Source organism: Ambystoma mexicanum, chromosome 2p (assembly GCF_040938575.1).
Source record: "Ambystoma mexicanum isolate Mex_15411 chromosome 2p, UKY_AmexF1_1, whole genome shotgun sequence".
Lineage (NCBI taxonomy): Eukaryota > Metazoa > Chordata > Amphibia > Caudata > Ambystomatidae > Ambystoma > Ambystoma mexicanum.
In genome coordinates this window covers 312,655,798-312,667,845 of record NC_090923.1, presented here as the reverse complement: position 1 = coordinate 312,667,845, position 12,048 = coordinate 312,655,798, and the positions used below count along the sequence as shown (strand labels likewise).

The window sequence follows — 12,048 nt, the reverse complement described above, 5'->3', positions numbered from 1 at the left end:
ATGTGCCCCCCTACTGGGGATGCATGGGAGGGGACCCGAAGCGAACATCACTGTTTACTGGGTGGCGTACCCCCTCCGGCGGGGCTGCCTCTACCCCTAGTGTGGCCTCTGCACTGCCCTCTGGGGAAGGCTTGTGATGCTTGGAACTGATTGTTGCCCCATGAGGTTCCTTGATTTTGATAGTAATTCGAACCCCTCTGGGAGCTTTGGCCTCGAATGCGACCAAAATTAGAGTTTCTCCTCTGTCCTAAGGGTTTATTAGTATGTTGTCCAAGAGATTTTAGTGTTTCGTACTCATCCTTCACTGTCTTTAAGGCTTCCTCCAATGTCTTGCCGAATAGTAGGTCCGGTTCAACCGGCATGTCTATAAGCATGGCTTGAGTCTCGGGTTTGAACCATGATTGTCTTAACCAAGCATGACGTTTTATCACAGTGCCTTCGGCAATTAGTCTTCCAGCATTATCTGCTGCATCAAAGTTTGTTTTCAGAATGCATCCTAAAACCGACCTTCCATCTGCTGCCAGCTGAGCAACTGGCTCTTCATAGGCTAAAAAGCGGAAGATACCAAAGCAGCTACTCTTTCCCACTGGTGGCAATTCTTGCCTGATAGGCGGAAGTGGTGGCAACCTTCCTGCCGATAGTATATAGTCTCTTGATCTCCTTTTCGGGAGGTGCTTCTGAAGAAGCGAGTGGTGTACCTGCCCTCTTTCTGGTGGTTGTTACTACCAGGGAGTCAGGTTTTAATTGGCCCCTAATATATAGGGTATCAGAAGGTGCGGCACGGAATAATTTGTCAGCTCGTAGATTCACCGCACGAGTAAGATTTGCAGTTACCAGCAAGGGGTTAATTCTATGCTGCAAAGTATAAGGATAGCCTGAGCAATGGCTCTTTTGTCACCCAGGATATCTTCCGCAAAATCCCTGTCCTCTTGGCCACCTTGAGAGTCAATCTGAAAATGGGCTGCTGCTTTAGCCAGTATCTCGTTGAGGAGTGGTTGATTATCAACCAGTGAGCTATGCACCGGGAGTTCTTTAGGGATTGGGGAGTCAAGATTGTAGGCTTCAGCCTCATCCCCCTTCTCCTCCTCCTCCTCCTCCTCCTGGTCCTCATCATCACCATAATAAGAGACCCCTGTTTGGTCTTCCATCATTTGTGGGTCTGTTGCATCACAATATGACTCGGGATGGTAAGATTCAATGGCCAAAGGGTCTGTGCCCAAATCCTGCACCAGGGCATCAGAGCGGGGTCTTTTATTAGGGGGTTGAGAATCCTTGAATCCCGAAGGGGCCAAGGTAGCTTGTGTGTTAGCATAACATGAAAATAATGAGGGTCTTTTTCATAGATGACATTCTTCTCATAGCCCTGTCGATATCAGCAGTCCTTGAAACTAGGGATAACCACAACCTGTTCTGTTTCTTTCTTCCATACCAATGTCTTGAGCAGTGGGAGGGATGATCTTCCCCTTAGTGAGAGGAACAGGGACTTTGGAACTTTCTACTGATTAGGGGGCTTTTTGTTTTTCCTTATCAACATGGAGTTCTGAAGGCTTTTTCTGTTGTTTCTGTTGTTTCTCCCACTTCGCATGACTCGAGGAATGTTTCCCAGTGCTTTTAGGGGCCTCTGAGGAACCTGACACCATACGTCGAGATTCAGAGGTGGTATCTGACAACTTGCGTCGGGAATCGGAGGATGATACGAGATTCTGAGGTGGTCTTGGAGGAAGGGCATCAGATCTCGGGAGCAGATGCTACGCGTCTTGCCTGGGGATAGCGTCACGGTACTTGCCCCCAGACACGGGGAGCAGACCAATCTGCCCCAGGTACTAGCACCTTAGGGACCTTTAAGGCCCCAAAGGACTACCCGAGGGCTTCCTGGACTCAGTTGGCGCCAGGTTCATACTGCTCTCTCAAGCAAAACAGTCTGCAGGAGAAGAAGGACCATCTGCAGTCTAGTCTGAGGCATACTGGAGGGACTACTTTACCTGGAACTACTTTGAAAGGGTGTGGTTGGAGGGACTACTTTTTAGGCTATTTAAACCACACCCTTCAAACAGAATACGCTTTGCGTTATTCTGCACTCCTGCAGCGTAATGCTCACCGTGTCTGCAAGCTCATGTCCTGTCTTCAGCCACACCCATCCTGGTCATCGCGATCCGTTCCTGCAAAGGAAGAGAGGGTAGAGAATAGAACAAGAACCTTACCTGATTCTTCATCTCGCTCGTCCGGAGTCTCCGCATCTGCCAAAACAGAAATGGAACACCAGGTTAATCGCGCTAAAGACATTGAGCATCACGCAGCGTGATACTCACTTGAATGCTGTTCGTTCTTGCAATCCAACGAAGCACTCGCACGCGACCGCCACTCCGGCGCTGCCGCACCTGCTGAATAAAAGAAAACATCACGTGAGCTGCGCCTCTTCAAAGACATCCAATCTCAAGCAACATAAATACTCACCTGAAGCTGCATTCGCTTGCGGTTTCACGAGTCACCTTCACGCGATCTTCGCTCCAAAGGCGCCGCACCTGCAGAATAGAAAAGGGACAGCAGATTAGTTGCAAAGAATAGCAATATTGCATGTTTAGACATTATCGCTTTGTGCATGTATAGAAATTTACCTTGGCATTCTACTCACCATTTTCCGGAGAGGAGTCACTTCATCTGGTGCACCCCCAACGGGTAATCTGCAAAGGAAGACACAAGAGTGAACTTTTGGCAACTTGAACTCTAAAGCAATTCATACTATCGAGTATGGGCATAAAGACTTACCCTCAGAGTCATTGTTGTCAGAACTCTGCACTAAATCTACAGGATCAGTGAAGTTAACTGGATCCCTGAATATCTACGCACCCCTGCATAGAGTCGCAGGATGGAGATCCCGCCATTTATAACATTATGGTGAGACATATTGGAAGAATGCACAAGGAGGTCACGGGAGGTGAAAGTCGGTCCTCCTCCTTACGGCTAGTTAACATATCATTTCAACCTTTTAGGCAAATCTTGCCCCGTGTCAGACAGACAAGACTGAGTGGGCAGGTGCAGTCATTCATCACTTCGCTACGAGTCACGCTGGTGGGGACCGCTGCAGTCCAGCTTCGTTCGGCGCCCCGGTGGAGACCAGGTGAGCGTAACAGATCGAGGTCAGAATCGTCTTCTGATGATCGGGCCTCTGGGAGTACTGGGAGTGTGACACCTTTTTCAACCATGGACGGTTTGATTTTGTCATGAGGCGATCTCGAGCGAGAACGCCCAGAGGACATAGAATCGGTGGACCGCTCTCTCAGTGTATTCGGTTGCCGATCACAGGACACGCGTGTCGAGTTGCAGCGGTTGCTGATGTGCTTAGTGGAAGTGATGTGTGTCACGCTTCTGCCCGCCAGTGTTGTCCCCATAACTGAGCTGCCGGCCAGTCCTCCGGGGTCGGGGGCTTGTGCACAGAAATCACCCCTCTGCCCTCGCCACCCGATACGGCGGCGTTGCTGCCATCGCTAAAAGACCCTTCGGCCACCATGGCCTCTCGTTGCCTGGCGTAGCTGGCCCAGCGTTTAGTGGAGCGGTCCTTAAGTGTTTTCGGCTTAAAGAGCTTGCAAGCTCAACAGGTAGCCTCGGGATGGTCTCGTGAGAGACACAAATTGCATGTATTGTGCTTATTTGTATTTTGTATTTATTTTATTTATATAGCGCCTTAATCCAAGGCGCTTTACAGTTTAACAACAAGATTACACAAAACATAACCAGGGGAACTTCCTGTTAGACTTGGGGCAGAATTTGAAAGGAGTACTCTCCATATGTATCAATTTGGCAGCGGACGGGTATATTTAGAAATAAATGTGGAAGCCTGTATGACCACCCCCCACTCTCCGTACTTGTACAGGGCCAAGGCCAGAGGCCTTCCAAGGCCCGGGCCGAGGCCAGAGGCCTTCCTAAGCCCAAGGTCTGTTGTGGAGTTTCAACGGCTGATTTCCTCGATCTTCACTGGCGTCGATCTTCGGCGTAAGGTGGAAAGAACGGGGAAGTTTGAACAATAGTTTTAGTATAATTGGCTAATGCCAGGGGAACTCTGCAACATGCGTCCGACTAGTATGATGGAAAAAACAATCTGAGGGTCATACACGCGTGAGGGATCATGGGTACAGTGGACGTCACACTAGGGATAGTATTAGGCACGCTCTAATTCAACGCCCCTTTTTCGAGTTTCGAAAAACAAACTAATACTCTGCAGCTTCCACTAGATGTCGGCCTATGCACAGCATGTGATCTAAGCAGATTCCACAAGCCTCAGAAATACATATATATTTTACAGGGCCTGCAGTAGCGGCCTGTTAGTTATGGTTAAGTTTCTCATCCCATCGGAAGAGTACCTTTTGGGCGGCTTATAACTTTGCCCAACCTGGACGAATCCTTACCAAACTTTGCAAATAAAGTATATGGCCCGGACTGAATTTCACTGGCAGGTTTGGTGAGGTTTCATCAAGGCGGGGGGGTGGTGTCAAAGTTGTAGGGGGGTCCCAGAATATATCTGCTCATGTCTACAGCCCAAAACTCTGCATGGAGTTTCACCAAATGTGCCGCAGGAACGGAGGCTTGGTTGTGAAAGCGTGCTTATGTAAATTTGGTGTAAATCCGTCCAGTCATTTAAAAATTTTTTTTTTAAAAAGGCCCAAAAGTAGGTAAGACACAATTAGTGATATCTGGGGTCGGTCCGCGGACTCACTTCCCTGTTCGGTTCACGGACGGGCATCTGATTGGCCTACAGGGTGACGCGATGTCCGCGGACATCAGACATGCGCATTGATTGGATGGTGAAAAGCGTGAAGTGCGTCAGATTTTTGGAAACGCCCGCCATGTTGGATTCACGGACAGCCACTGTTGTCTGCGAACATTGCGGTAAAAACTTTGAAAACACAACATTGCACTTGTCAAACTCATCAACAATCTCTGGGGATGTGGGGAGAGTGGGGGTGATGAGGATGGGACGGGATATGGCTGTAAGAAGCCAATAAACTGGTGTTTTTCAACCCCGAAGTCTGCAAACTGTCCGGATGTTCGGGTACAGTCCTGTGATGTTCGCAAACACTTCAGATGTTTGGGGACATCTATGCCTATTTCTGCATTAGAGGGTTGGTGAAAAGCAGTTTTTGGATGGCTTATAAAAATAAAACATGGTGCGATTTGCAGCAAACTCTGGTAAGGAGCATTGGCAAGGACCTTAAAGCATGGTTTTGAAAATGTGCCTGTGTTTTATTTTTTGACAAGTGTCATAATGTAGGTACAAAAAATTGTGATATACCTTTGGTGAGTGAGGTATAGCCTGTGGCCATGGGCAGTGGCCAGGTTGTCTGGGTCATGGCATAAGGTCATGACCCGGACGATCTGGCTACTGGCCATGACCAGGAGGGACGACATGTGGGGTTAAACTGGCCATGTCCACCTGCGACGTTATTCGAAAGTGGAATAGGTTTGAAAGGGCAACAAAAATGTGCTTGTGGTAATATGGCCATAGGGTTCTCTCTTCGCCTTCTGCAGGCTGCCATGGAGGCCGCTTCCCTTTCCATGGTGGCCATCTTGGAAAAGGATTTTCCTTCCTACAGCGGGATGCTGCAGGCGTCCCGGTGTAGGAAGAAAAAGCCTTTTTTTTTTAGAACCCCGGGTTCCCGCTTTGGGAACCTGGGGTGCTAATGGCCTTCATCATCCCATTGCAGGGGCTGGAACGGCAGATAACGGTCCGGAGCCCTCGTTATCCACCCTTGCTTGCTTGGGCCGATAACTTGGACTGCCTGGCCGTTATCCCCCGTTCTAGTCCCTGGAGCGGGGGGGATGAATGTCACATTATTCCAATTAGCATAACACAAAATGCTAATGGAGATGTTGGAAAATCTTAATGAGTCTATGTACTTTACTGAGAAATGTAAACTAGATGGAGTCTATAAGATTATTTGTTTTAGTTCTAATTTTTAACTGTGAAAGGTGGTTCCTAAATGAACCTCTCCTTTGTTGTTTTTTTAAGTACTTTATTTTTTTGCAGGAGAGGTTAGAACGTAAGGTGGGGAGGGAAACGAGTGAAGATGCACCAAGCACTAATAGGGAGGGGCAGGTGGACAGGGTAAAATGTTGCACGTGTGTTATTTCTAAGGTAGGAGACAGTTTTTCTCATGCTCCTTGATTACAGCTTCAAAAGCACTTCGAAATTCCTTCCCCTTGCAGAGTGGTGTGTTGCATTATATACAGAGGACTGTTGTCTTCAAAAGATATGGATCAACAGCCTCTTTTATTGCTTGTAAGGTAGCCGGTGGGATTTTGTATCCCACAGAAGTAGGCTGTGTGGTTACAGTATTGGTTGAGGAAGATGAGGTGGAGGAAGACATCCTACTACTTGCTAAGAAATTAACAACCTTTCTGAGAGCATTGCAGTGGTTGGATTTGGTGTGGCGGCGCATCGAGGTGGTCCCGTAGGAGTACTGTTCAGGTAGCCCGCGACTGAGTACACTCCATGCATTTCACTTTGGAAGCTTTAGCCTTTGGTATATTCCCAACAGTGGTAAAGAACTGCCACACCCATGATTCTCTCTGGGTGCTACAGGTAGGGACTTCCTCTACCTCATCTTCTTGGTCCTCTTCATTGTCTTTGGAAGTTCTGCGCTTTTTTGGTTGTGTAGGTCCTCCAGCTGCTGGTGGTGGCTCTTGGGCAGGAGGGATGGGAATAGCTGATGTAATTTTTAAGATAAATAGCAGTTTTGCTAATATTCTTACAAGTATGTGCTTTGTGCTAGATTGTTAATGGATAACGAGTAAGAATAGGTGTAGGAGCTGTGCAAGGGTACCTTTTTAGCTCGAAAGTTCATAGATCAGTCGAAAATGCTGTTCCGAACTGTCCTCAAAGCATGACCCGATCGTGAGGTGCAGACGCGTTCGCGGACACATCATCATGGTGCATGCAAGCGCATGGTTACGTGGCACTAGGTCTGCAATGACGTCAAACATTTTCGGACATCGACGGATGCAAAGACAGTGGAAAAAGTTGCAAAAAGTGTATAGAAGTGTTAAAAATGATGCTAGACGGTCGGAAATGGTGAACATTTGTAAATTGGCCAAAAATCTTACAATATTGGGGTAAGTATGATATTAGTAAGTTGTAGGAAAATAGCATGCATGGTAAAAACCTTGCAATTCACCTTAAACACTTTGTTAAAAGGGAAGTTATGGTTAAGTTGCACTAATAAAAACCTATGAAATTCAATGAAAAACGTTGTTAAAGGGACGTTATGCTTACAAGTAAAACCGAAAAAACTCAGAATTTCGCCAGTTATGGTAAGCTAAGCAACCATAACTTGTGCTATCAACGTGCACTGCTAAGACTAACACCTGGGACATCAAAGATGACATCACAAATAACATTGATAGCATCACCGATGACATCACATATCTGGGCCACTTGTTTTTGTTCACTGACATATCTAGGCCAGGTGTTTTTCTTCACTACCAGTCAGAATATTAAAATTCAAAAGGTGCTATATATCTAGACGTTAACCTTGTCGTATGTTATTAAAATACTTTCCTTAGGGTTTGGTTTCAGCTCAAGGTGCACATATATGGGGCAAGAAGCAGGCCTCAAAATCACAATTAATTTGTATACATGAAGATAAACTGGAATGTTATTAATATTTTCTGGTGATGCTGTTTGTTTCTTCCTTACTTTAGTTTTGCTGTATATGCCTCTGATTTGTATGCATTGTGGGTCTTCATATGTATTATTTGTACTAGCACAAGTGTGTAGTAAGTCTTGAATTGTTAGCTAGTTATTATATGTTTAACATTACTCAAAACTCTGATTAGGTAGCATTCATTATTTTACTATCAAAAAATACAAGATTATAAATATTGTACTTCTATGGTGCATGCTGCAGACATTGCCTGTGTTTATGAATGATTAGGTTTCTGTATTAACAACAGCACTCCAATACAATGTTGTTTAGATGAGTACATTCTTTAATAGATTAAGTAGTTCATGATAGGTCTCCCGATCACCCCTGGCATCTTGTTACCAATATTATAAACACAACCCCTTGTAGGGACTTTTCATCAAAATTAATTTCACATGTGATGTCATCTTTGATGTCCTGTGTGTTAGTCTTAGCAGTGCACGGTGGTGGCGCGAGTTATGGCTGCTTAGCTTACCATAACTGGGGAATTTGAGGTTTTTCGGTTTTACTTGTAACGATAAATTCCCTTTAACAACATTTTTTTTTCAGTGAAAATATATATATTTACATGATCTGTTAAGGAAAGTAAGTGCAATTAAGGCAGAGTGGTGTACACCATAACTGGCTTGTATCAGCGCGGCAACAAGTTGCCCAATCTATTGGGTTGTGAATGCTGGCTAAAATTGCCTCACGTCATGCTGATGTCATGACCTACTACAGATGAATCTTAAGAAAAGGTGTATTCTACATATGATCTGAAGAGAAAAATGAAGAGAAAACTGCCCAATGAAAATGTAGGACTTGGGAAAAAGATGGGGTTTATTTGACAAGGTTTTTGTCCAATCATATGTGAGGGGTGGATTGTAATAAAGTATCTGGGAGTGTTTTAACTGTTGGAAAAATGTATATAAGGTGTGCACTGATGTGGTTTGGTCCTACAACATCACCCAACTGCTCCCAGGATTATTGCACAATAAAACGTACAAAGCATGCACTCATTCCTCAGGTGGTGGACCCGGTTTGGGCCATTTATGCCGTGTCCCACTGTTAGGCAGAATCCTATGCAGTAGCCTTTGGGAACACTACACAAAATTAAGACCACAAGGGGCAGCACAAATTCACCTTTGGTACAAGCCTGTGCCACACAGAAAAAGTGGTAGCAGTGGCTGAGCAGCCAGACTTATCTCAAGATTAAGTGGGCAGTATCAAATAGTTACACAAAGGACAGCAATTACTATGATTCAGCAAAAACTGACTCAAGGTTTTCAAGTAAAAGAATATACATTTATTTTACTCTTCAGTTGTATAACATTACACTATTATTAGCAGTTTAAAATTCACACTCTTAATACACCACACCACACCCAATAGTTTTCAGACAAGTTAAGCTCACAAAATGAAGTGGTAACAAAATGGCACTCTGAAAATTAAAAAGGGAGGGAAAGACAAAGTTAGGTAGAAATTTAACCACTCCAACAGGTAAGTACTCAGGGCAATTGAACAAGAGAATCCACAGTGATAGGATCAGGTAAGAAAGGCTTATGGCCAAAGTCAATGGGAGAAAAGTCTTTTGCTCAAGATCACACAGTTCAGGGTAGTTCGCGGTAAAGTTCATGCCACAAGATCCGGACGAAGTTGGTCAGCAGAAAAGTTAGTGTTATAAGAAGAGAAGGACAATCCCTCGGTTTGGCGAAAGATTTCACACACTTTCACCGCGGCTGAATGAAACGAACAACCGGATTTGCACACTACCTTAAAACGGAGAAGAAGCTGTAGCTGGGGCAGACGTTCCTGGTAGTTCCTGCAGGCTCATGGTTCCTGAAGCGACTGTCGGACTGACACGAAGTAGGAAGCTGGAGGGTGCTGCACTACCCAGGGAAAAAACCAGCAGCAGAGCAAAACAACGAATAAAAGGTGCACTGCTTAAAACCCAAGCAGGGTCTGACCGTCCTGGCTATCTGGCCCACTGTAGCTCTGTACAGCGAATTCGACCAGAGGATGGGTCCTGACTTGAAGTTTGGGCAAACTGGTTGGTCCCACTAGCTCAAGGGAAGAAGACTCCTGGAGGATCCTCTTGTGTTGTTGGAGTACAAGATTCGGACCTGCAGCAGGGCTTAACAGGGCGGTTCAGTCATGGTAGGGGTCCTCTTCCATCAGCTCCTTGTCGGTTCTTTCGTTCCAGTGGCGACTCTGCTCTTGCAGACCCAGAGACCTGCTTTTAATGCAGTTTTCCCCCATTCACAAAGCATGGCTGTCAATCACACAGCAGGGTGGCTGTCCTGGAAAGGACAGTCACCCAGCCAATCAAACAGGAGTGCGACTTGGGTAACCAAGGGAACCTATGGCAGGGGTCCAAAGACCCCTCCCTCAAATCCTGCCTACCCAGACTTTCAGGCGCCTAAGGAGGGCTCCTGTGCAGAAGCCTGCAAAAAGATGGTGAACAAAGGAACCAAATGTGGTTTGGCGCGTAGAGACGGACACGAGAAAGACTTTACCAAAAAGAAATGGTGACTAAACCCAGCCGGAACAATATTAAAATCAATGTGGTCAAGCGGGTTTCAGTTCGAGGTTAATATAATAGCCTAAAACAATACCATGGTTATATAAGATAACCGTGGTAGAAAAAATAGGGTAGTTACAACTGCCACCAGCCAAGTCTCAATGCAAAGGGAGCAAAACAGTGCTCCAAGAGGGACAGACAAAAAGGGGTAAGATTTAACCCTTTCCAATACTCCATGTAAGATGGGGTGTACTGGGTCTGTGGTTTAAAGAGACAAACAGCCTGATTCATGGAATTATTTGCATGAAAAACGCAGATTTGCGCGCCTTTCTGCCCGAAAATACCTGTTTGAAGTATGGGGATTTTCGGGCAGAAAGGCACGCAAATCTGCGTTTTTCAGACAAATAATTCCATGAATCAGGCAGTAAGAAAAGTTAATGGTAACTTTACATGTTTCTGGGAGACAGTAGTCAGTCCCAGAAACTGGAGTCAGTAACACACATAAGAAATTGGTGTCTATGGAGTAGGTGAGGCTCCATAGTCCAAGATCACACAAAATGTCAAACACACATAGCAAAACACATGCAAGAGTGGGGAAAAAAGGCTCACACTCTTACCAGGTGAAAAAATAAACCCTAGAAATCCAGCAAAGCTGCTGAGGGACTCATTAGGTAAGGGAAATCAATTCTCCCTAACACCCCCAAAATGTTTTTTCTTTTTCGGCAAAAGTGTTTTTGTAAAAACGCCCATCGAAAAAACGACTATCGATGAAACGACATCGTACCCTCCCTCCTCGCCATTCACTGCTCATGATGTGTTACAGATGATGACACAGTTTACATCATTATTTTGGATGGGTGCTTTTGGTGCAAACTGGCCTCATATTAGTATCTTTCCAGAGCATTTCTAGTGATTAATTATGGCTGAGAATGAACAAGAGTGGACCTTAACAGCGGTACAATTCATTGCCATGCATTCTAAGATCTCACAAATGATGTTGAGTGCAATCCTGACTGACAGATTGCTATTTCTGTTTGCAATTACGCATACAAGGCCAAACATGCAACCTTCAAAGAGACAGCAGGGGAGGTATGTCCACGAAAGATAAACTGCATGTGTAATTTAAGTGCAGTTTATATAAAGTAAAGCGCTAAATTAAAATAAGTGCATGACCATCAATTGATTGAAGGACTCCAACATTTTGAATTCTGTAACTAGTTGAAGGGATGCATGTCTGTCTTATTTTAGAATACAAATGTATAAAACATATTAGTAATGTTTGATATGTAAATACCATAAAGTTCCCAAAAGAAGGAATTCTGAAAAACACAAGCACCCTGAAGAGCAGTAGAGGTACTCACCCAGTATAAAACATCAGTCCATCCTTCCATTGTTATACATTGGAACACGGTTAACATTGCAAAGGCAAAATTATCAAAATTGGTTATCCCTCCATTTGGTCCAACCCATCCGGTCTTACATTCCGAATCATTCCTGGGGCACACACGGCCATTGCCTGAGAATGCACAGGGTGCTGGTTCATCTTCAGCTAATATTTCTGCAAATTAAAATAATCATTTTTCAATAACCACATTGTCATTAGGCCAATAATAGCATTAAACTGAATTCGAAGGAGCTCGGCAGTGCTCACTGTTGCAATAATATGAAACATTGAGCACTAAGCATTTTGTAACATTTATTGGGGAAAAGAGTTGACGTTAATTCTTGTCTTGTTTTAAACAAGCACAGATTACAGCGATACAAATTTCTCTCAAATTACACCAGAATATTGAATTTATGTAACAAGATCTGGTAGTAATGGAGTACTGCAACTAAGTTTCCCCCACTCAT

General features: G+C 44.8%; 1 protein-coding gene across 5 annotated transcripts in view; it reads right to left on the bottom strand.

The window, feature by feature from the left end:
• The window catches only part of CACNA1D (calcium voltage-gated channel subunit alpha1 D), a 2,225,258-nt gene that overhangs the window by 1,373,719 nt on the left and 839,491 nt on the right, over positions 1 to 12,048 (bottom strand). For all 5 annotated transcript variants that reach the window (XM_069643624.1, XM_069643621.1, XM_069643623.1 and 2 more), the window contains exon 7: positions 11,559 to 11,755. In XM_069643624.1, coding sequence (XP_069499725.1) covers positions 11,559 to 11,755 — 197 coding nt within the window. The remainder of the gene's footprint in view (positions 1 to 11,558; positions 11,756 to 12,048) is intronic.